This window comes from Neurospora tetraspora, assembly GCF_033439725.1.
Source record: "Neurospora tetraspora strain CBS 560.94 chromosome Unknown B0H65scaffold_6, whole genome shotgun sequence".
NCBI classification, from domain to species: domain Eukaryota; kingdom Fungi; phylum Ascomycota; class Sordariomycetes; order Sordariales; family Sordariaceae; genus Neurospora; species Neurospora tetraspora.
In genome coordinates, this window is record NW_026944388.1 from 3,290,068 (window position 1) to 3,313,442 (window position 23,375).

The 23,375-nt window shown below is 47.4% G+C and overlaps 6 protein-coding genes across 6 annotated transcripts; 4 read left to right on the plus strand and 2 right to left on the minus strand.

Annotated features, from left to right (window-relative positions):
• Positions 1–396: 396 nt before the first annotated feature.
• B0H65DRAFT_274520 (serine palmitoyltransferase 2) lies at positions 397–2,558 on the plus strand. The gene has a single exon (XM_062822795.1). It carries the CDS (start codon positions 527–529, stop codon positions 2,513–2,515), a length of 1,989 nt encoding a protein of 662 aa, XP_062679822.1. The 5' UTR covers positions 397–526; the 3' UTR covers positions 2,516–2,558.
• Positions 2,559–3,577: 1,019 nt separating this feature from the next.
• B0H65DRAFT_430588 (uncharacterized protein) lies at positions 3,578–6,005 on the plus strand (the record flags this gene model as incomplete). Its single annotated transcript, XM_062824889.1, has 3 exons — positions 3,578–3,635; positions 3,769–5,437; positions 5,501–6,005. 3 exons carry the CDS (start codon positions 3,578–3,580, stop codon positions 6,003–6,005), a joined length of 2,232 nt encoding a protein of 743 aa, XP_062679823.1.
• Positions 6,006–6,175: 170 nt separating this feature from the next.
• Positions 6,176–8,197, minus strand: B0H65DRAFT_578945 (uncharacterized protein; the record flags this gene model as incomplete). The annotated part of the gene is made up of 3 exons (XM_062830743.1): positions 6,176–6,651; positions 6,803–7,338; positions 8,185–8,197. 3 exons carry the CDS (start codon positions 8,195–8,197, stop codon positions 6,427–6,429), a joined length of 774 nt encoding a protein of 257 aa, XP_062679824.1. The 3' UTR covers positions 6,176–6,426.
• Positions 8,198–8,332: 135 nt separating this feature from the next.
• B0H65DRAFT_430396 (major facilitator superfamily domain-containing protein) lies at positions 8,333–12,026 on the minus strand (the record flags this gene model as incomplete). The annotated part of the gene is made up of 4 exons (XM_062824880.1): positions 8,333–9,633; positions 9,695–9,748; positions 9,808–10,484; positions 11,980–12,026. 4 exons carry the CDS (start codon positions 12,024–12,026, stop codon positions 8,333–8,335), a joined length of 2,079 nt encoding a protein of 692 aa, XP_062679825.1.
• Positions 12,027–12,517: 491 nt separating this feature from the next.
• Positions 12,518–13,832, plus strand: B0H65DRAFT_578967 (S-adenosyl-L-methionine-dependent methyltransferase; the record flags this gene model as incomplete). The annotated part of the gene is made up of 2 exons (XM_062830744.1): positions 12,518–12,907; positions 12,930–13,832. The coding sequence occupies 2 exons, from the start codon at positions 12,518–12,520 to the stop codon at positions 13,644–13,646; spliced, it is 1,107 nt and encodes a 368-aa protein (XP_062679826.1). The 3' UTR covers positions 13,647–13,832.
• A 1,440-nt stretch (positions 13,833–15,272) lies between these two features.
• B0H65DRAFT_274656 (Sodium/hydrogen exchanger family-domain-containing protein) lies at positions 15,273–17,746 on the plus strand. The gene is made up of 5 exons (XM_062822796.1): positions 15,273–15,458; positions 15,527–15,550; positions 15,613–15,759; positions 15,809–16,477; positions 16,536–17,746. Exons 1-5 carry the CDS (start codon positions 15,416–15,418, stop codon positions 17,654–17,656), a joined length of 2,004 nt encoding a protein of 667 aa, XP_062679827.1. The 5' UTR covers positions 15,273–15,415; the 3' UTR covers positions 17,657–17,746.
• The last annotated feature ends 5,629 nt before the right edge of the window (positions 17,747–23,375 follow it).

Here is a 23,375-nt window from a genome sequence, read left to right on the forward strand (position 1 = left end):
GTGAGTGTTCCGAATACTGCTTTCCATCTTCCTTGTCTCCCTTCCCCTCGCGAGCCAAGGTGATGGATAGGTGTTGCACCCGGGCGGTGAATGGACGGGAATGGCTGGAAGCTGCTACTGCTGTACACCCGCAAGAGCATCTTGGTATCTGGGAGCCGCCACCACATGCAAGGAGCTCGATTGGACCTGCATTGGCAGCGCTGTGCAATTGCCTGCGTCTCGTCATTTGACATGGCCCTCGGATGTTTGGCATGCGAAAGCAGCATATCAGCATCCCAGTTGCTTCGTTGTTAGCAGAAACTCCATCATTCCCAAATTGTTGCGATAACTCGTCTTCTCCCTTGGCTTCGCTCGCGGCCCGTCTCACTATCAAGTAATCCTTCTAGGCCACCTTGCTGATATCTCTCTACTACAGTATCTGTTGGAGTTAGCATTTGCGCATCGCTCTACCTCCTACACGTCGTAAAAGCGGCGGACATCTGCTTGCATCCAACCACCTAGTTGCGCCCTCACTTGCGCCCTAGACATGCCCCGAAGGATTACCAACCCCTTTTCCTCCTCCTCTTCCTCCAATATGCCGAACCCTGACAGGGCCGCTGAGCGGAGGCCGTCTCTGTCCAAAGCCACCCGCATCGCCCAGTTCTTCTCTTCGCCCAAGAACAAGGATCAGCTCTCGGAAAAGCAGGCCCTCCAGGCCATGCAACAGAACCAGGGCTCCGGTACCGCGACGGGCATTTTGTCGCTGCCCTCCATTTCGCTCTCCGAGGACCTCAACCACCATGAGTCCACCACTCTTTTCCAGCCCCCCTCCCTCGAGGAGACCCTCAAGCGCCAACGCGCCGAGGCCCAGTTCGGTCCCTTGAACAGCCAGAGCCACCGCTACATCAGCACACACGATGGCAGCACTCTCGAGCCTCCCGTCGAAGACGAGCCCCCATACTATTACGTCCTGACTACTTATCTCAGCTACCTTATCCTAATCTTCTTCGGTCACGCCCGCGACTTTTTCGGCAAGAGATTCGGAGACCAGAGCCACTACAAGGCACTCCGGGCGCAGAACGGCTACGCACCCCTGAACGACGATTTCGACAACTTCTACGTTCGTAGACTCAAGATGCGCATCGACGACTGCTTCGCCAGACCCACCACTGGCGTCCCTGGCCGCTACATCACTCTCCTTGACCGCAAGTCTGATGACTTCAATCGCAACTACCAGTACACCGGTACCTGCACCGAGACCCTGAACATGAGCTCGTACAACTATCTTGGCTTCGCCCAGTCCGTTGGCCCTTGCGCCGATGCCGTCGAGGAGTGCGTTCGCAAGTACGGCCTCAGCGGCTGCAGCCCTCGCGCGGATGCTGGTACTTCTGATCTCGCTCTCGAGGTTGAAAGCGAAATCGCAAAGTTCGTTGGCAAGCCCGCTGCCATGGTTTTCTCGATGGGCTTTGTCACCAACGCTGGTTCCTTCCCTGCGCTCGTCTCCAAGGGTGATCTCCTTATTTCTGATGAGCTCAACCACGCCTCTATTCGTATCGGTGCCCGTCTTTCTGGAGCTGTTATCAGGTCGTTCAAGCACAACAATATGGAGGATCTCGAGAAGCTGCTTCGTGAGGCTATTGCTCAGGGTCAGCCCCGCACTCACCGCCCTTGGAAGAAGATCCTTGTCGCTATCGAAGGTCTCTACTCGATGGAGGGAACCATGTGCGATCTGCCCGGTATTTTGGCTCTCAAGAAGAAGTACAAGTTCTTCCTCTATATCGATGAGGCTCACAGTATCGGTGCTGTTGGCGCCAACGGCCGTGGTGTCTGCGATTACTTCAATGTTGATCCTGCTGAAGTCGACATTCTCATGGGAACTCTGACCAAGTCTTTCGGTGCTAATGGCGGTTACGTTGCGGCCGAGAAGCACATCATCGATAAGCTCAAGGCTACCAATGCCGCTACCCTCCTTGGTGAATCGCCTGCTCCTGCTGTCCTGATGCAGATTCTCGCTTCGCTCAAGATCATTGAGGGCGAGCTTGTTCCCGGTCAAGGCGAGGAGCGTCTTCAGCGCATTGCCTTCAACTCTCGCTATCTCCGTCTCGGTCTCAAGCGTCTTGGCTTCATTGTTTACGGCCACGATGACTCCCCTATTATTCCCGTCATGCTTTACAACCCTGGCAAGATTTCTGCTTTCAGTCATGAAATGCTGAAGCGCAAGATCTCGGTCGTCGTCGTTGGATATCCCGCTACACCTCTCATCAGCTCTCGTGCCCGCTTTTGCGTATCTGCTGCACACAACAAGGACGATCTTGATCGCCTCCTTGCTGCCTGCGACGAAGTGGGTGATATCCTCCAGATCAAGTTCTCTACCGGTGTCGCGGGAGGTCTGGAGCCTTTGCCTGCAGGTGTTACCCACGAGATGGAGAAGGAGTACATCAAGGCTAAGGGCCAGGCTCTCATCAAGCCACCTAGGTGGAAGCTGGAGGACGTCATTGCACGTGGTGTTGAGGACGCTAAGCGGCCACTGAGGTAAAGCGCTCGTTTGGACGATCGTGTGTGGCGCCTGATACTCATTTGAGAAGACCGGTGCCGTTGTATATATAGTACTAGGCGGCTAGGCTACATTAACCATGTGCCTCCTCCTGGGAATCTTCTTTGCCCTTTGGGCTGCATGAGGATGTCGATTGACATCTCTCTTTTCTTTTCTGCTAATGGCAGGATTTTCATGGGGTTTAATGAAGACATGCCAGGGATGGGCCTAATGTTTAAAACTTTGAAGAGGAAGCAACGGGACGGGAAAGCCTGGGAAGACAAGCCGAATGAGCAAGGCATGTTGCAAAGGTTGCTCGTTTAATATGACATTGGCATTGGAGTTGGGGTTGGTTAGGGCAATCAACTGTACGAAAATAAATGTGGACGAGGGGGCTTTAATGACGCGCAAAGCAATAGACCACTCTCAAGGAGAGAACACTCCAATGTAAAAACATATAACAATGAATCATTACATATCGTAGCTCAATGCTACATATATCTCTAGTCTGGGTGTTACTGGTGATTTGGGGGCCGTTGTGGTGAATGGTACAGACCACTTTATCCTCAAAATACCCCGCTTAAACACGTGAACCCGCGCTCATCACCACTTTTTCGTCATGGTACGACGCGAGCTTCATTCATCAGCGCGTCGCATTTCCGATTGACTTCGGACTTCGGATGAACTGTGCAGCTTTTTTAGGCAGGAATCGGGATACTGCACGTGGGACTGTGTCTTGCAGTATTTTGCCTCAAACCTCGAAGCGCTTGCTCTCCAAATCGCCTCGCTCGACTCCTCCACCTCGTCCACTATCCTCAACCTTGCTGCCAAACGACTTTGCCTAGTCGACGATTGTCAATCGAGCTCGCCGATTCAAATCGATAGATAAAACATCAAAGGTCATCTTCGATTCAGAATTCACTCAGGTTCGCAACCTTGCCGATTTTTTTTATTTTATTTTTCAGTTTTAGAACGGGTCCTCTTCCGTTTGCTTCCTGCGCCTTGACCTCCGCATCGCTTTTATCCCAACCGTCAAAACCAACGGCTAGAACCAGAACCGCAACCATGCCACCAGGAAAGAAGACAAAAAAGCCGAAACAACAAACCTTGGAGGCTGCTTTAGGTGAGTTAATCATCAACTGAATTCTACCCCTCCGAACCATTCACACCCCATCATTCTTCCCTCACTCGCACTTTTCTCACTCGCAACGGATTTGACCAACCTCATTTATCTCAATCTAACAAAAACTCCCAAGGCCAACCAAGAGTCAAACCGCCCACGATCAAGAAAATATCTACCCGCAGCAGTGGGAAAGTAAAAAAACCAGAAGATTCAGCGTCAGCGGCTGGCAGCTCCCCAGCCGCACCAACCACCACGGCCACAACGATGACACCCACGCCGACACGACAGCGACAACGGGAGGACATATCCCCCGACCGGCAACTCCCCGCCTCCTCAGCGGTTTTCATACCCAAAATCTCCACGGCCGAGGCCAAGAAGCGTACGATTGTCATCGACGACTCCGACTCGGCTTCCGAGGCGGAGGAGTATGGTGGAGCCGCGTTTGAGTATGATGACTTGCCTGTGTTTTCTTCGCAGGCTGTGGTGACGGTAACTCATAACCCCCGCGCTACTGGTGGCTCTGCTTCTGGTGCTCAGAAAGCTCAGAAGGAGGTTATTGTGCTGGATGAGGAGGATGAAGAGGATGGCATGCCGTTGTTGACTCAGCGTACTAGAGGTGTGAAGAGGCAGATAACGGTTTTGACGGATGGTGAGGAGGATGGGGATGGAGATGGGGATGAGGGGAAGATTGAGGGGAATGGCAAGGGAAAGAATGCAGATGAGGAAGATGATGACTCGGACTCTGACAGAATTTTGTCGTCGGCGGTTAGGAGAAGGACGACGAGACGCGGTGGAGAGAAGTTGGAGTCGAGCCCGGCTAAGAAGCGACGGCTGATTAGGAAGGGAAATCCATCTTCGGCGAGCTCGGCTAAGGGGGAAGAGGAGTCTGATACATCTGAGGCAAAGAAAGATGAGGAGAAGGATGAGGAGGATAAGAAGCCTCGTCGTTTGGGCAAGGGCAGACAAAAGGCCGCTACCGGTACAGGCCCTGGCTCATCTGCTGCTACATCGTCGACGGAATCACAACCCGTTAGAGCCAAACGTCGTGCCAAAAAGCCCATGACGGAGAAGGAGAAGGCGAGAGAGCTGCTGAGGCGCAAACGGGCGGGCGAGCCTATCGACGACTTGGAGAATGAGGAGGAAGATGAGGAATCGGAAGTCGAGCTGCCTAAGAGGGGCTACTACGACACGGATTCTGATAATCCCGCTCTTTCAGAGTTCGAAGATGAGGAAACGGACGAGGAAGAGGCCGTCAAGGGGGGGAAGGAAAATAAAGGGAAGGGAAAGAAGGAGACGAAGGATAAGAAGACCAACAAAAAAGACAAGAAGGGCAAGAAGCGAAGAGAGATCTCTCCCGACTCGGAGGATACCGGAGACAACGACGAACGAAAGGGCAACGCGGGTGGTTCCTACGAGGACGAAGAGATGCAGGATTTCATCTCTGAAGACGACTCCGACGCCCCCATCGGCGCGCCTGATGAGGTTGGTATCCCGCTTGAGTTCACCAGACACGCGCATAAGCCGCTCAAGGAACACTTCCGTGACGTCGTCGAGTGGCTGGTCCATTACAAAGTCCACCTCAACTTCCCGGAGAAGACTGCCGGGCTGTACAGACTCGGCTGGAGGAAGCTCGATGACGAGGTCCGTGGCTTGGCCCAGAGCAAGTTCGCTTCGTCAGCGTGGAAGACGGACTTTTACATGGCGTTGAGGGCCCGACCTTATTACACTAGTGGTGAGACGCATGAGCAGAGTCTCTTTTCCAGTAACTGCGCGGCGTGCGGAAGGAGTGGACATCCTGCCAAGTAAGCTTCTTCCTTTTCCCTCCAATATCCTACTCGAAACTAACTAACCTCCCCACCCCCCAGATTCGAAATCACCTTCTCCGGTTCCCCCTACTACAAAGATTTCTCCCATCCCAAATTCCTCGAACCCGTCCCCGGCAACACCTCCCCCTCTCCATCCCCTGACGACGAAGGTGACGACCCCGACGAGTACGACGCCGACGGCAACACCATCCCCGCCGCCTCTCGAACATGGAAGATTGGCTCCGTGTGCCACTCCAACGCCGAGACGGCGCACAACCTGCTGCACTGGCAGTACGCCTTGCTCGACTGGGTCGACACCCGTCTATCGGAAGACGGACACCTGGCCGCTGCTGCTGCTATCGCCAAGAAGCGGGAAGGTGAAACCAAGGAGCAGCGTAAGAAGAGAACAACAAAAAAGAAGTACAAGCTAGTCGCTAAAGTTGTGGAGGAGTGGGAGGCGAATGGCACGGTTAAGGCGCTGTTTAGGGAGTTTAAGAATATGTTGGAGGGGGCGAGGAATAAGAGCACTGCGGGCCCGAGGGCGCAGAAGGGGTGGGCGAGGTGAGCATACTCATGAGGTTTGTGGATGTGGTTTGTGGATGTGGTTTGTGGATGTGAGACATGGGGAGACAGGTTGGAGGGAGGAGCGAATCGCTTTGCATGTTGACTTCGTTGCTTGCCTCGAAGGAAGTGGCTCTTTATCTTACAAGTATAGAAGAGGAAGGAGCAGAGGCCTCTGTGGTGGTAAAAGTAGCAAGTGACAGTCTTGCTTAATATGCGGCCGAGTTTCTTATTGCTTTATACCAAAGGAGTCTGGGAGAGAACTACATTTTCTTAGCCTGTTTGGCTGCCGAACTTTTAAAGACAGTATCTAGTCAGTCTCTGACTAAACAACCTGCAATAGAATGAACTCGGTCTCTTTACCCATCACTCCCGCCGTTCTCATCCCCATCAACTCCCTCACATCCCTACTCTTATTCCCTTCTTCAAGGACCACCAATAGCAGTAGTGATCGGACCAGTCTCAATGTACACGCCAGAAAAGTAGAAGTCCTCTGTAGTATCACTATACCCGTTCCTCGGCAGCTCCAGGACGCCCAAGTGCCAGTCCGCGCCGTTAGACGAAGTCGAAACCGAGACAGGAGCGACGACCTGCTTCAGAGGCTCGCCACCCTCGGAGTGCCACAAACCGACCTTGTTGGCGCTGAAGTCCTGTATAGTATCGTGGCAAATCAGTTACCCTATCCTCCACATGTATGACTTTCCGTTCAACCCAACACGGACAAACAAAAATCAGGAAAACCAGAAAAAAGCCAGCCGCCGAGAGAAGAGAAAGAACAAAAAAAAAAAAAAAAAGACTTACAATCTCATAAGCAACATTATGCCAAACCCCCGCCCTCCACTCCGTCTTCCACCCACTCCTCTGACTATTCGTCATCCACTGCAAATTGACATTCCCCGTCCCCCCGGACTCCCCCGAGATCCATCCACTCTTCAACTCGGTAAAGTGATTCTCAAAGAAACAAATCTGATGTTCCCTATTCACGCTCGGCGGGTTTTTATCACTCCTCATCATAATCGAAAAATGATAAAACACTTTGCCCTTGTTGATGGTGGCTTCCTTGGTCTGCGGGATGAGTTCTATGCGGCGCATGTTCTGCCCGTTCCAGTACGCCGTTGAATCGAGCGTGAACCGGGCGCCCTGGCGGGAGCGCGTGTCGTTGGGGTTTTTGAAGGTCTCGGAGAGGGAAATATACTTGTCGACGGGCGAGGAGCCGTGGATGTAGTACTGGTAGGGCCCGACTTGGTTTGACCAGGACCATTTGTTGAGGTCGGCGGCGGAGGTGAAGTCGTTGAAGCGGCCGTCCCAGAGGAGGGTGGCTTGGGTAAAAGGGGAGGCTGACGAGAGCGGCGGCTAGGAGGGTTGTTGTTTTCATTTTTTTGCGGTGGTGTTGGGGGTGTGAAATGAAGGGGGAAATGGGGTCGAAGGGTACTTAGGGGAGGTATGGACGTTGAAGGGACGCGTACGTAACGATGTTTAAATACCTCTTGGGATGATGGGTATGGGAGGGATTTCTAATGCCTATTGTATCTCGGACCCGCGTTCATAGAGACTACCTATGCATATGGTAATAATTAAGTTGCATCTTCTCGGAGCAGGATGTATCAAACAGCAATCTGGGAGAGGGGACAACGGTCCGTTACTGGAGGAAGAACAGATCACGCACAGAGTTGGAGTGCAAATTACGGACGACAGCCTCCGATCTTGTATGTACATTCGATATTGATGAGCGGGATCGATGTCCTCGGAGTTTAGCCTGTATGTATCTCTCCCGCGGCATCAAACACACGGGGCTGACTATGAGCCTATTGGAGGCTCTGTGAAAACTCTCAGCCGTTGCGTGATTGATGACCTTGACTGCTTGATCAGATCCGGGTCAGTGTCCTAGAATGCCTTGGATCGTTTTGGATTTGACAACCTCGCGATTTTACCTCGGGAAGCGTGACAAGTGTGATACTTTCCTGTATTAACCCTAGACCACTGTCTAAACTAGTTCCTGAGGAAGGAATACTGTTCTAAAGATATCACCCCAAGAATCCGTAAAGGGGAAAGTCATACCGAGACACCGCGATAACGTTGAGTGACCGAGTGTCTTTAGATGAACAGTGCGCGGCGCTGATGAACCATTACCCAGGCTACAAAACTAAAGATCCCAAATAAACGATTAAAAAAACCCAACTCACTGCATCTTCCCATAATGCCCCGCTCTTCTGAAGGTTTGGTTGCCCACTTTAGCGTATGGTCTGTATCCAATGGTCTATACCCCCGAGGTATCGAGAAAGAGCCGAGGTCAAGTTCGTGTTCCAAAGGTTGAATGTGCATGGCAGGCTTTTAGTACTCCATGCCACCGAAGCTCTTATTCCGGACAAGGGTTGCGCGTTCGAGGCTCGCTCGTGGAGGTTGATCGAAGGAGCGGCTTCGACTATGTACGCTCGGTCTCGGAGCGGCATCTCCTTCCTCTACCGCACTGATTTCGTCATAAGTAACAGTAGGCTCGTCCCGGATACGATGAATGAAGAGGGCCGAGATCAAGACTGTGATACCGCCGAGCGCCAAGACAATGGCAATACTGTGGTCACCGGGCGTTCCTCGAGGTTTCTGAAAGAGGCGGAAGATGATGCTGCTTGCCACCGTAGCAATGATCTGCGGTGCGGCAATTGCCATGTTGTGAATACCGAGGATCACGCCGGCCTGATCTGCTGCTTCTTCCTCATCTTTGCCCAGGTCGCTGTCTTGATTGTCATCGGATGAGTACCCGTCCAGGGCGTCAAGGCGACTAGGTGAAAGGCGCTGTTGCTGAGACCGCCGTTCCTCGTCACGCCGAGATATTTCAGCGCTAATGATTGCCCAGGGCGCCCATAAAGTCAAAGCCCAGGTGATGCCAACCAGACCAATGAGAACGGTAGCTGCTGTAACGGTTCGTACGAAGACGGTGCAAAGCATACTGCAGGTGAACAGTATTTGCGAAAACATCCAGGCACGACGGAGCGTGAATCCGGGGATGATCAGATGATGGGTCCATGACCTCTGTTCGGGCTCGTAATCCTTAATTACTGAAGGAGCCTCGGCAGGGGCATCGGCCGTAACCGCTGGTTGGTCGTAGGTTGGTGCGATAAAGAATGGCAGGAAGACGTTTGTGGCCAGACTGGTAATGGCGAAAATGAGCAAGGCAAACGTGCCAACCTGTGTTGCCCTTTCGTACAGCTCGTCGAGCTCCTTATCAGTCATATTCGGATTTTCCTCGAGATATGGCTCAGCGTAGATCTCTCCAATGTACGATGAGGTATAGAAGAGCATGGGGAAGAAACCGATCCAGGCACAAAACTGGACTTGGCAGACTTTCTTGGTTTGTGGCGGCAGGCGTTTGATCGATGTGAAAATCTTCTTGAAGAAGGCAACCACCCCAGGCTTATCCTTTGCTGGAGGTCCCTCAAGTCTTGGATCCCTCTCTTTGATGAAAAGGCAAGTCATGAGGACGGTAGTACCAAGGGCAAGGCTGGCAATACCACAGAGCTCCTTGAACTGGCTATCTCCAAGCCACCAAAAGACCGGGGCGAGATTGGCGTATCCGGCGAGATAACCGCAAATATTGCCGATACCTACGAACCTGCTTGCCATAGCATTTGCCATCTCTTCAAGACGTTAGTAATCGATAGCGTCGATGCCTTGGGGTATTATCGCGGGAGTACGTACCTTGCTGGTGGGTGGGTGCGCAGTCTACAATGAAGGCGCGGATCGCTGCTTGGACTAGAATTGACAGGTTAGCAGGGCATGTACACTCAGTTTGCCAATCGTGATGGTCATACCAGTATTGATGGCGAAATCAAGGATATAGATCCAGAGCACGGCGGTGCAAATGATACAAAACTTGACGCCTTCGGACTGAGGGTCGGCACCAAAGAGCCCGAGAATGCCAGTAACAATCTCTCGGGTCCAGGCAAGGCACATCAGCGAGACAATGGTGGCGGCAGCACCTCCAAGCATGAAGGGCTTGCGCTTGCCCCAGCGAATGCGACAGTTGTCACTCATCATGCCGACGTATGGTTGCACCAAGGTGCCCGAGAGAGGACCAGCAATCCAAACCAAAGCCATCATAGACTTGCTGATGCCGAGAGAGAGCAGGTATGGAGATCCATTGGACATCTCAACCGACCACGCAATCTGCAGGCCGCCGATGCTGATGGTCAAAAGGATCATATACCATACGCTCTTTGTGGTTTGGAACTCGTCGGCCGAGTCGGCACCCTGGTCGCTGGAGGAGCCATCCTGGTTATCGACTGGAGAGAGCAGTGGCGACTGTTCGCCGAGGAAGAATTGCTGGTTGGTATTATCGCTCGCAAAGTCACGACGACCGGTACTGAGGCGTGCTGCCGGCTCTTCGCGACCAGGTTTGGGTTGCGATTGTTGTTGATGGCCTTCGTTGCCTGCGGGGCGGGCCCGGTCTGGATGCTCTGCTAATGACGACGTCATGCGGAGATGCGGGCTATCGATGCCTTTGGGTGACCTGCGTCTCTCGATCGCGCGCAACGGATGCCTTTGTAACGGCTAGGGATAGAGTGTTGACGACTCCCTCTGCGTTGAGCTGCTGGGAAGAAGTGTTTTGTTGCGATGCGCAGTTGGGTCGGGATTGGGTTGTTGGGATGGTTATGTAGGTCGTCTGTAGGAGGAGAGAAGTTGGTGTGTTAGTGTTTGTTAGAGGAGGCAAGGAATAGTGCGGATTACACCACCACGGCCCAGTGCCTAGCGAGCGATTCGCCAGTGATATCGAGATGCCCTTGTTGAAGCTGCTGCTGCCCCACCAAAACCCAACATGCAATTCGTTCAAACAAACGTAAAAGGCGAATCTGAAGTGCACTGAAGTGATGAAAATGGACAAGGGCTGATCCGGATGTTATGTAATAAGCAAACGATAGCATCACACAGCTCGGTGCTCAGGCGAGCTTGTCGCTTGTCCGTAATCGTCACGCGGGCAAGTCAACGAATGCCACGAGACCGTCGTGATTCGATTGGATCGATTGCTGCGAATCCTCAACTCGCTGAATGAGGGCAGTCGCAGGCCCAAGGTCGGACAGGAGGAAGGGTCAAGAGACTCAAACGAGGACTAGACTATGAGACGGATGCACTAACAATTACAAGGCTGGGGGAGCACAGCCAAACCGATGAGACACGCGAGAGATTCCTTACAGGGAAAAGGGGGTCTGAAAACAGACCCCAAAAAGACTGTTCGCTTCGCGAGGTGCGTATTGGGGTCAGCAAGTAAAAAGATTGAGACTTCAAACAGGGATTTTGACCTAATCAGACATTTTTCTTTGATCGTTATCCCCAAAACCCAACTTCTTCAGGGCCAACACTAGAAGAAAACGGATCGAACTATTCAATTTATCGAACGATTTTAGTCAATGATGATAACGCCCAATTCCAAAGGTCATGGCGGTGTTATTAGTATCTGTGTCTCAAAGTCATAATTTGACCAAAATACACCATATATTTGCCCAAATGCAGCGCCTTTTTTCCGTTTTTCCCTGTTTGAACGAAAAGTTCTAAAGCTCTTTTTAGACTTTCTCAAAATAAGCTGTTTTTGGCCAAAACAGACTTTTTTGGGCTTATGACCCTCATACGCACCTCGCGCGCGAAACAGATTGGCGCACCCCCAAATGTCTCACTGGGCACTTACTGGGACCTGTTTTCAGACCCCGATTTCCCTGCACAAGGTTGTGCAGGGGCCCTTCAACAATCCCGGGCTGAACTCGGCATAAAAAAGAGACTCAGATATTCGAAATGTTGCCCCTCTGATCTTATAAGCACGGATGGGACACGGGGAGACTGGCTGAAGTCTCTGCCGGACCGGCATATCGAATATGAATGTCATCTTGTTGTATCCCTTTTCCCATCAGAAGTGTTTGAGCTCAAAGTTGCTGCAGTGACCCGCAACGCAGCGGAGGCACAGTAATTAAAGACACTACGCTCTAGATGTAAACGCCCACGTCGCCTGCTTGGCAATGAAGTCCGCAACAACAGCAGACATCACCAGAGTTGTCGTCGAATGCGATCGTCCATACCACAGTCATAACCCACAAAAGCAACGCCAGAAGCTCATACTTATCGATTCAGATAAAGAGCCGGTTTGGATGTCCCCTGCTGCTTTTTTCCCGTCCTCTCAGTCCTACTACTTTCGGTTCGTCGCGGGTCTAGATTCACAATGATCATACGTTTCTTCAAGAAAGTTTGCAAAGCTCATGATGGCACACATTATCTTAACCGACTTACCTGCAGCGTAGCAACCGCCAACGCAACCGTATATTGAATCAGCTTCTGTATGAGGGATAGGGCCTCAGAACCCTTGTTTACAGGGGATTGACCTTCGGGCCATAAAAGGACAGCATCTGCCAGAGATAACCAGTCTCCCCGTCAAGCTGCTTCATCGTTGTTGCCTTGCCTAGACGACCTCAACTAGAACTTCGATCCGTTATCTTACCCCCCCCCCCCCCCCCCCCCCCAACACCCAATATCGCAAGCATGGTCGCCAGTCCCAAAGCTAAGAAGGCAACGCCGGCTCCCGCCTCACCACCGGCGGCGGCGGCGGCGGCAGGGGGGCCGCCAGTCCCGATCTCGGCCCCGCTCACTGCTGAAGCCGCAGGCAACTTGGGCATTCTGCCAGCTTCGCATTGGCAACAAGCACAAGGGGAAGATACCGCCGACGATACGGACGATACCGCCTCCACCATCGGCTCCGTTCTCTCCAGCACCGCTTCCCTCTCACAGAGCATCTTTGAGTATCGCAACATTCTCGGAAGAACGTATCACAGCGACGTTGGCAATGCTGAAGCATGGCAGCCCAATGACGTGCGTCATGCCGAAGCGATGGACATTTTCCATCACTTGAACACCCTCATCCTCCGGAAAGCTGTATACCGCCCCACTTCCAAAGAAAATCCAGAAGGCCGTCGACATTGGAACTGGCACAGGCATTTGGGCTATCGACTTTGCCGACGAGTTCCCTGACGCCGAAGTGATCGGCACTGACGTCTCGCCCATTCAGCCTACCTGGGTTCCCGCCAATGTCAAGTTCGAAATCGATGACTTGAACCGTGAATGGACCTGGCCCGACAACACCTTCGATTACATCCATTCACGCAGTTTGATTGGCGTTGTACAGGATTGGGAGGAGTTCTATCGCCAGGCTTTCCGTTGCTGCACGCCGGGCGGTTATGTTGAGGATGTCGCCAACTCCGTCAAGGTTTTCAGCCTGGATGGAACCGTGGAGGAGGGCAGTGCCCTTGACCAGTGGGGGAAGGTCTTTTTTGAGGGCGGAAACAAATTCGGAAGAACCTTCAAGATTGTCGAAGATGACATCCACCGAAAGTGCATGGAGAAGGCTGGCTTCGTTGATATTGTCATCAAGGACATCCTGGTGCCTGTTGGCGCTTGGCCCAGAGACAAGACAAAGCAGGAATTGGGAATCTGGGCCAAGGTGGCGGTGGAATCGGACCTTGAAGGATACGTCAATTATATCTGGGGCCTCGTGCTGGGCTGGACCCCAGAGGAAATCAGCACTTATTGTGCCGCGTTGAGGAGAGAGCTGAAGGACACCAGAATCCACGGCATGTACACGACTCGCGTTGCGTACGCACGCAAGCCAGAGTAGTTTCAACAATGGCCTCAATCTGCAGTCGGAGTAAGAGTTGACATGGGCTTGAATGTGGGCGTGCTTGAGTTCAGTTGTTGTTGTTAGATATCAGCAATATGTACCGGATCGACGCATGGTAATGAGCTGGTGTAACAAACAGATGGTCAGTTTAGGAGTCGATGTTTTATTTGCAAGCCGTTGTCTACTATACCAAAAATCGCTTATTCGGACAGTGCTGTGTCAAAAGCGGGCTGTGCTCTCTATCTCGGACGAATAGCAGTCCAAGACAAAAGCACGAGGCGGTAATACATGCGCCCGATGTGCATATCCTGCAGGGACTGTGAATGTTTTATCTCTAACGAAGCAGAAGCGAACGGTCCAGGCAGTGGAGGGCAGCGGGAGGCTTCGATTTGTTCTCGATTGTCTTTGCGCCGCTGAGCTGAGGCGAGAACTGTATATCCAGGGCTAGCGGAGGCGACTTTGGCAGGGGCGATCTTGCATGTGTGCAGGCAGTTCTGGCAGTCTTCCGTCGTGAGTCCCATCACAAGTCGCTTTGGCCGGGGAATGCATCTCGATGTTGTCTGGAGTCTTCAAATTTTAAAGGTTGCGGGGAAATCCCCAGCAAGAGCTGTCACGCTCTGGCAACCCCGGACCAGGAGTGTGGACCGGCACCATGTGGAGACTCCAAGACTGGGTTGGGGTTTCGATGTTCATGTCATGGTGAATTTACACCCCAGAGCTTCCCTGTTTGACTTTACTCGTGTTTAGAAGAAACCTCCTGACACCTTAAACGGACCACATGTGTGCTCTTGACATCCAAGCTCAGCCCAGGCAGCCTCTGATCAAGTGGTGGTGGTAGTGGTCACGCAGCGATTCATAGACACCGGCTACGATTGATCACTTTTATAGGTGGGTTGGAGCTGAGGCCAGACATGTCGATAAGTTGTGCTCTTGACCAAAGGCCCTCTACAGAAAATTCGAACTACATTGGGTAAGTCTCTGCGCGTTTCATAACATTTGATGTCTCCGATTTAACCCCTTCGAGCATTGATTTTCGGTGCAGATGTTGTGTTTTCTGTTTTCGCTCTTCACGACGTGAAGACTTCCTCAACTGAACCCTTGCAAATAACTGGATGTGACAAACATTCGAGCGTTTTTCCTTGGAAGTCCGCCATAAATTTATTCATTGATTAAGTTCCCCTTTTTCGGTACAGGTTTTCACTCCTCGAAATCTACATAGGTAACCATAAGTCGCGAAATTGAAGGAATACATCTCTTGGAGCAATGAACAATGGATCAAAATATTCCATCCCGTTCCTGGACAGCTCCACTTGTGACCTCGAGGATGTGATTGCGGGGATCAGTGATCAGACGCCGATTGCCAAGTGTCCAATCAAGAAAGCTGTCTTCTTTGCCAAGCACAGGCCCCCAGGTCCCTGCCCCGCTATGCACCAGCCTGACAAAAGACCAGCCTTGTTCCCGCCTTCTCCCAAACGATAACGCAATCCAATCTGTCCAAACTCCAACCTGGCGACTTTGACAAACATCAACAACATCTGGACCGGCATTCGAAGGAATAAGGTCTGATGTCAACACAATCGACCCGGACAGTCGTCATTTCCACATCCACAATCGGTTAGAGCTTTCATGGTTTCGCAGAATCTTCGCCGCTGCTCTCCGCCGAGCTACATTTGCTTCTTTCCCCGACACGCCTCAGTCCAAGCAACACTTTGCGCCAGGCTCGAAATCGCCAGTGCCGCCATACAAAACACAACTACAACCTCGCCATGCTCTCCGAGGTGATTGCTGGCTCCCTGGCGGAGCTCGCAAGTATGTATAACCCTTCTGTTTGCGCCAATTTGGCTCCTACGAATCAATGCTAACGTAACTGTGTCCAGAGAGAGATGAAGAAGATCCTGGTGGTAGGCCAAACCACCTCTCCATGTGCAGCGCATCTACAGAGGCTAACGAGATGCAACAACAGCCGACAACCCGACAAAGCAGGAGATGTACTCTGCAATGGCCATCTTCATCTTCATCCTGCTTCTCATGACTGCCTTCTTTACGAGTTATATCATGCAGGAGAGGAAGATTCAGGCTGTCCACGAAACCGTTGTCTCCATTTTTGCCGGTAAGGATGCTACTCCCACACCTGCTATTGCCATACTCCCACTGACACGGACCTTTACCAGGTATGGTCGTTGGCCTTGTCATCCGAATCTCCGGCAGCGACAACATCCAAAGCTTGCTTAGTTTCAGTCCGCAAATCTTCTTCAACCTTCTGCTACCTCCGATTATCCTCTCGTCCGGCTACGAACTACACCAGGCGAACTTCTTTCGAAATATTGGCACGATCCTGACGTTTGCTTTTGCCGGCACCGCCATATCGGCTGTCGTCATCGGTGTGCTACTATGGTTATATACCAGGATCCCGCTCGAAGGGCTGGAGGTGACCTTTAGAGAGGCAATTCAAGTTGGTGCGTCTTTGTCTGCCACGGATCCCGTCACGATTTTGGCCATCTTCAACTCCTTCAAGGTTGACCCGCAGCTGTACACGGTTATCTTTGGCGAGTCGATCTTGAACGATGCCATTGCCATTGTTATTTTCGAGTCGGCGCAACATGCGGAAGGAAACGGACAGCGAATCGGCGTAGTCAGTATCATCCATGGTATTTGGTATTTCTTGAAGGAGTTTTTCGGCAGCTTGGCAATTGGATCTGTTGTTGGCATATTGGCTGCCGTACTCCTCAAGTTTACCTACCTTAGGCGGTATCCTAAGATGGAGAGCTGCATGATTGTTCTGATTGCGTACTCGACCTATTTCTTTTCACAGGCCATCCAAATGTCCGGTAAGACCTGCTCCTCCTTATTCACATCTTCCAAGGACAAGTTCTAACACTGCAACAGGCATTGTATCGCTGCTCTTCTGCGGCATCACACTAAAGCATTATGCCTATTTCAACATGTCACGCCGGACTCAGCTGACCACCAAGTTCTTTTTCCAAGTCCTTGCGCAGTTATCCGAAAACTTCATCTTCATCTATCTCGGTTTGTCATTATTTACGGAGAAAAATTTGGTGTATCAGCCTCTTCTGATCATCGTAACTGTACTATCGGTATGCGCAGCAAGGTGGCTGGCAGTTTTCCCCCTGTCGCGACTCATCAACTGGTTTATCCGATACAGGGCTCGGCGCCATGGCAGGGATGCTGCTGATGTATTGCCTTACAATTATCAAGCGATGCTCTTCTGGGCAGGCTTGCGCGGTGCCGTTGGTGTGGCTCTTGCCGCGGCGTTCACTGGCAAAAGTAGGTTTGCCTTGCAAGCGACCGTGCTTGTCGTCGTTGTGCTCACCGTCATCATTTTCGGTGGAACTACCGCCCGCATGTTGGAGATTCTGGAGATCAAGACTGGTGTGGTTGAGGAAATTGACTCGGACGACGAGTTCGACATCGAAGCCATCCACGGCGGGACTTGGCACAAACGGTCAGGCACGGGCATCGGGTTCAGCGCCCCTCGTCGAGGCTCAACGGTGCCACTGGGGAACCTCGATTCGGAGAGGAACGGAAGTCCTGGTGGCAGGAGCGGGTGGGCTTCTGGACATCGGTCCCCAAATCCCATGCCAAGAAGACAGTCGAGCCGTCTCGATGTCAAGAACGGCAACGACCTTGAGAGGGTGGATTTGCTGGGTGTCTCAGGGAACAACACAGACTCGGAGATTGGTAGTGACATCGACACATCAGATTTGCCACCACCAGCTCCCAGAAGGAGACCGAGTCCGATACCGGGAGGTGGAGATGCTGATCTTGAAGCCGGACCTGGCGAGCGTGGCAGCGGGTGGAATCGATCAACTTCTAACAACGAAGGTGGTCAAGGTCTTAGTGCCACAGCTGCTATTCGACAGCTCTTTAGCAGCGAAGATCCATCGGCACTGTTTAGGCAGTTCGACGAGAACTACATAAAACCGAAACTCTTATTAGACGGAGGAACTGGAAGGGGAGGGCACGGTGGTCCCTCGGGGTCTAGCTAGGAGCGCAAAACGGGGCAAAAATATCTATGGAATTTTTCAGCGAATAAAACATATTGTTCTCTACTCGTTGTGTGGTGACCCTTTTGATCGAGTACGCCAGTGTCTCAGCATCCATGGTTCTCGAGGGCACAAAGAGCATAGGAGTTGCTCAGGACACTCCGACCTAGTTCGCGACGTCGCTTCAGAAAGAATGGCACTGCCCTCTCGACTGTAAGCTAGGCTGGAGTTGTCTTTGTTTGGAAATAAGCCTTGTATAAATTTTGTGAATCCAGACTGCGCCGCTGGGATACGCAAGCAGTCTGGCGAGGCTCGAACCCCTGAAGACCTGAAAGAACAAGGCAACGGCGTGTAAGTAACACCCAATTAGCCAATCATAGTTGTGGATTCCAATCCCTTAGTGGCTGCAACTACATATTTAGGATCCGCAATTATACAAACTGCGCCGTTGCCAATTCCGTGCCCGACAAACCTTCACAACATCTGCTCGTTGGTGATCGATATATGACTCGCTTTCTAGCAAGATTCTCCCTGAAAGTCCGTTTCAAATAGCCTGGCCGCGCGTTGCGGTTCCAACCGACTCGTCGAGGAGACGCTCGGAAAGATTTGGAACCTGCACTGCCTCGTTTCCAAGAAAAATCCAACGGCCAATAGAAGTCGATTTCGGCATGTCAAAGGATCAACACCAGCTTGGGACTCTTTGCCGCTCCCGTCCTCGGAAGACGGAACTAGTGTAAAGACTTCGGACGCGACGCTCCACAGGTTTGGGCTAACGTTGTTGTGTGTGGCGGAGCCTCTCGTGCCTTGTCGAGCCTCTCTCTGCCTCTCTGCCGAAGCGAGACTAAAGCGGAAAAAATGAAGTTTAAGGGTCCCGAGAAGATTCAGCAAAGATATTAATGACACCCGCGGCCAACAAAGTGACATGATATGATTGGAATGCGGCTCACTGGTGACGTTGACGTTCTCTGCAAGGCGGGCACGTTCTTGGTGCGCCTTGCAGCTGAGCCCCCCTGCTGTTTTGTGCATCTCTGGTGGATCCTGGTCACATTCCTCAGCCTGCAGGGGCAGCACGGCAGGGAGCTCCAGCCCTGTTGGAGGAGCCACGGCCGGGGGAGTGGAGCGCGGGGTTCCTGCCCACTTCCTTGTAAACATGGAGCCCGTGGCCTGTCAGAGGCCAGGGGATCCACTGGGCGTACACGTGCCCAGTTGGGCTGGGATATGCGGGATTTATCCAGATGCCAGAGCTTCTAGTCTGCAGAGCCAGTCTTACACACACATACACACAATCAAGCCACGTTGAACCCATATCGATTATTACCTATAATATCACAATTAAGAATCTTATTAATTTAATCATTGAAGCTATCGTCAATAATAATAACTGATTAAACGACTGCCAACAATATCTACGACCAAGATCAACAGCGTTACTCTCAATAGCCCTAAGGACTGGCCGGCCTGGGAAGATGCTTTTATCTCTATAGCCTAAGACCTTAATCTCTAGAAGTATATTAATCCTAATAACCATATGCCTTGGCCAATTGAGTTTGTAGAGCCCAATATTGCTAGCTATTAGGGGGAGGTTCCCGTTAAAGAAATTAAGGAAGTTAAAAGGGATAGGGAAGCTGCCCTATCTATTACCGCTAAACTTTATGGCTTCTATTATAAGCGCGACTATTATAACTATATAATTAAAAAGTCGGACTAACGTATAGAGGTTAAGACCTTTTCTAACATAAGTATTAAAAAGACTATACTAAATCGTTAGATATTTAAAACTATTAGAAATAATTACCAGGAGATTGATTTTATTAAATATATTAGTCTATATGAGTAGTATAATAATCTTAGTAAATCTACTACTTTTAATAACCGTAAGGTAAAGAAGCTCGCCCGGGTTGGATTTATTAATATTCTTAAGCTCTTTAATAAAGCTAACTGTAACTAGTATAATTAGATTTTTTATTAGGAAGCGGCTATAGCCCTCTATATTATTAGAGGAATTATTAGAATAGATAAATTAAACCTATGATTCTTAGAATCCTATATAGTTATAAGGTCGAATCCTTATATCACCTAGGTAGATAATTACTAGTTTTAGTATAATAAGGAAATTGAGAGAAACTTTAATTTTAAAATCTCTTTCTATATTATAGCCAAAGATTTTCGTAAAGTAATAATAGCGAATACTATTTAAGGAAAGGGTTGTACTCCCCTACTTAAGGGTACTACGTTTGCGGTTACGTTAGGTGGTAAGCCCATTAAGAAAGACGTTTTTAGCGACGAATAAAATTTTGGCTCGGAGGTAGAGGTATGAGGAGAAGCTATAAGTAAGAACGGTAAGTTTAGGAAGAATACTAATAAGAATAAACGTACTTTCTCTTCGTCCCTACTAACGAATAAACGACTACGACGATACCTATATAAATTCTATAAGTAACCAAGCCATAATTTAGACAAATACTACTACGCTAGGTTATAGTTAGCCTATAAAAGTTAGGTCGAAAATCCTATTATTAAGAAGCGTGCGTTTGCTAATTTAAAGAAGGATAAAATACTTGAAAAGGCCGTTAATTATTTGCGAACGTAGCGGGATAATAAAAATTAAAATAATTAATTCTATAGACGTTGGATAGGTAAGAATAATTTTTTAGTATTTATAACGAAATACGGCGCCATATATTTATTAAGAAATTTTATAATTTTCGATTTAAATATAATAATATATATTTTTAATAAAATTAATTGGTTTAAAAACTTTACCCTATTAAATGTTGGTGATTACGTATAGGTTGGAAATAAGCAGATTTTTATTAAAGGGTATAGTATTATTATAATTATAATTTAAAACGACGTTAGAAATAGGAAGCTCTAACTCTTTAACGTTGCCTTAGTATTAAGTATAGCCTATAACCTTATCTCCTAAAAATAATTCGAAGATAAATACATTTATTAGGACTATAAAAATAGTTATTTATTTACCTACTTTACGGATTCCCTTATTTATTATATTTATTCTAAATATAAGTAATTTATTTTAGAATATATTTTTCTATAGAATAGCGTTAACGAATTTTTTTTTATTATACAATATATAAATTATATTAACTAGAAGCCCTAAGAAGGTAAACCCCTTCGTTAATATTTTCGATTTAGTTACCTGAGACCTGAAATTTTAATTAAATTAATAGAGTAAAAGTATAGCGTACGATTTAAGAGACCGCATATAGTATATTGTGAATTATGTGCTAAAGCTAAGTTGAAGTAATAAGTATGTAAAGAAGTTCGTAACTATTTGTAGGGCTTTAGGTTACAATTGGTTATCGACTTCTTTTTTTATAAGGAGGTAAAGGTAGGGGGTTAGAAATATTCAAATTTAATAGTAGTTGTAGACCGGTAGTCTGGATTCGTTTAGGTATATTATTTAGGTAATAGAGAAGTTGAATTTATTATTACGTATTTAGAATCCCTTTATATAGGGTTATAAATTTAATATTAAATTGTACTTCGGGTAATTAAATATAATAATAAGATGATTAGTAGTAAGAAAATTACTATTTAGCTTACTACTAAGGGAATTAATATTGAGCCCTTAGCGCCTTATATATAAGTTTAAAATAGCGGCGTATAGTACTTAGAGGGTATAATTAAAATTAAAAATATAATAATACGATTAGGTACAAATCTTCCTTACGAACTATAAATAAAGATTATTAGAGTAGTTATATATTTGTATAATTTAACTCCTAAAGCGGAATATTATTAGAAATCTCCCTAAAATTGAATTAAAACATATTATTAATTTAAAAACGGTATTATTCTTCTATTAGACCCTTCCTTTACTATTGTATATTTTAAAGTATATAGTTACAAAGTCTTCATTCTTATAATAAAAATTATAAAAAAATAGAATAAATTAATAAAGGTTAAGGACTATACCTAGGTCGGCTATTTGGTTGGATATTAATTAATGAATATTTATAGGATCTAGAATTCTTACACCAATTTTATTATTATTATACGAAATATTATATTTAATAAAAACGAAGTCTTCTTTAATAGTAACGTTAAAGAAATCTATAATACCTTTAATATTTTCTTTAAAGAATTAGTTATATAATTAAAGAACTTTTATTAAATAGATATTATATAAATAAACGTTTTATAGGTCGAGGCTATACTTACTATAAATAATAGAATTCCTAGCCCCGTTATCTGAAATTTTCCTACTAAGACCGAAAATATATTAGGAGAAAAGGAGAAATCAGGGTCTCTAGAGATATAGACGTAATTTAGATCTCTAAAGGTCCTATAAGTACTAAGAATACTATTCAGTCTAAAGATACCATAAAGGTTTCTAGAACCCTTGCTATCGCCGTTTATATAATTGCCGTTGGATTTCTAAAGTACAGTTTTAAATTCAAAGGATGAAGAAGAGGGCTATTTCCCTACGCCTCCTAATAATTTAACTGCGTTTCTAATAACTGACTTCTTTCGCTTTAATAAAGAATTATAATTAATTATAAATTAATATTTTTATTAGGCCGCGTCGGTCTTATTTATAAAGGGTAATCGATTTGTAGGCTTTTAGGGAGATAAGGTCGTAGACTAAACCTTTCTAGAATAAATAAGAGAGAGGGGTATCGATATTAATCCCAGCTATAATTCTAAATTAAAAATAATAAGGGATATTATTAACTACTATAGAATAAAGGGTATATTAAGGACCCTCTATCGAATTAACTTTCTACTTCTTTTAGAGTACTATAGTAATTTTAATTCTTATTCCTTTAGGGAATTTTTTAAAGCTATAGAGAAAGAATACCTAAATAAATATAAGAATAAAAAGTCCTAAAAGTAAGTTAGTATCGAGGAAGCGGGAAATAACGAGATATTTAATTCGATATAAGTATATATTTATAAATTCGACTAAAACAGCCGGTTCTTTAAATGTAGAGTACGTTTAATTATACGAAGAGACTAGTAATTTAAAGATAGTATGCGTAAAACGTACATAACAACTCTAATAATTAGATTATTTTGTATCTTAATAATTATAGCTGCCTACTTCAATTTCAATTTAATTTCATATAATATAAAGAATATTTTTATTAATACTATACTCGATAAGGTAATATTTATAAAGGCTCCCCTTAGGTATACTAGGAAAGGCTAAATATTCTAATTACTATATACGTTGTATAGTCTGCGGAGGTTTCTTCTCCTCTAGTAGTAGGAATTTATTAAAACCTTTATAACTATAAGTATGAACCCTCTCCCTATAGAGCCTAATATTTTAATTAAAAATAATATATTCTGTTTTTTTACGTCGACGATATCGTTATTATTTATAGATATAGGGATAAAGAAATTACTATAACTAAAGAGGTAGTAGCTACTATAGAGACGAAATATTAATTAATAGGTAGAAAATTATTAAAATAATTTTTAAATATCAAAATTATTCGAAACCGAAAGAAGAAGCTAATTTAATTATTATAACGTAATTATATTTAGAAGATTGCGGAGAAGGTTAAATATATAAAGAAATTATATTTTATATTTATAGTTAGAAAGGAACTTCTACTTTACTAAAATAGTATAGTCCCGTACGAGATTTATGCATATTAAATTAAAATCGGTTCGATTCTTTATATTGTTATTATATTATAATTAAACGTAGCTTTCCCGGTCTCTAAATTTGTTCGATTTAATTTAAATC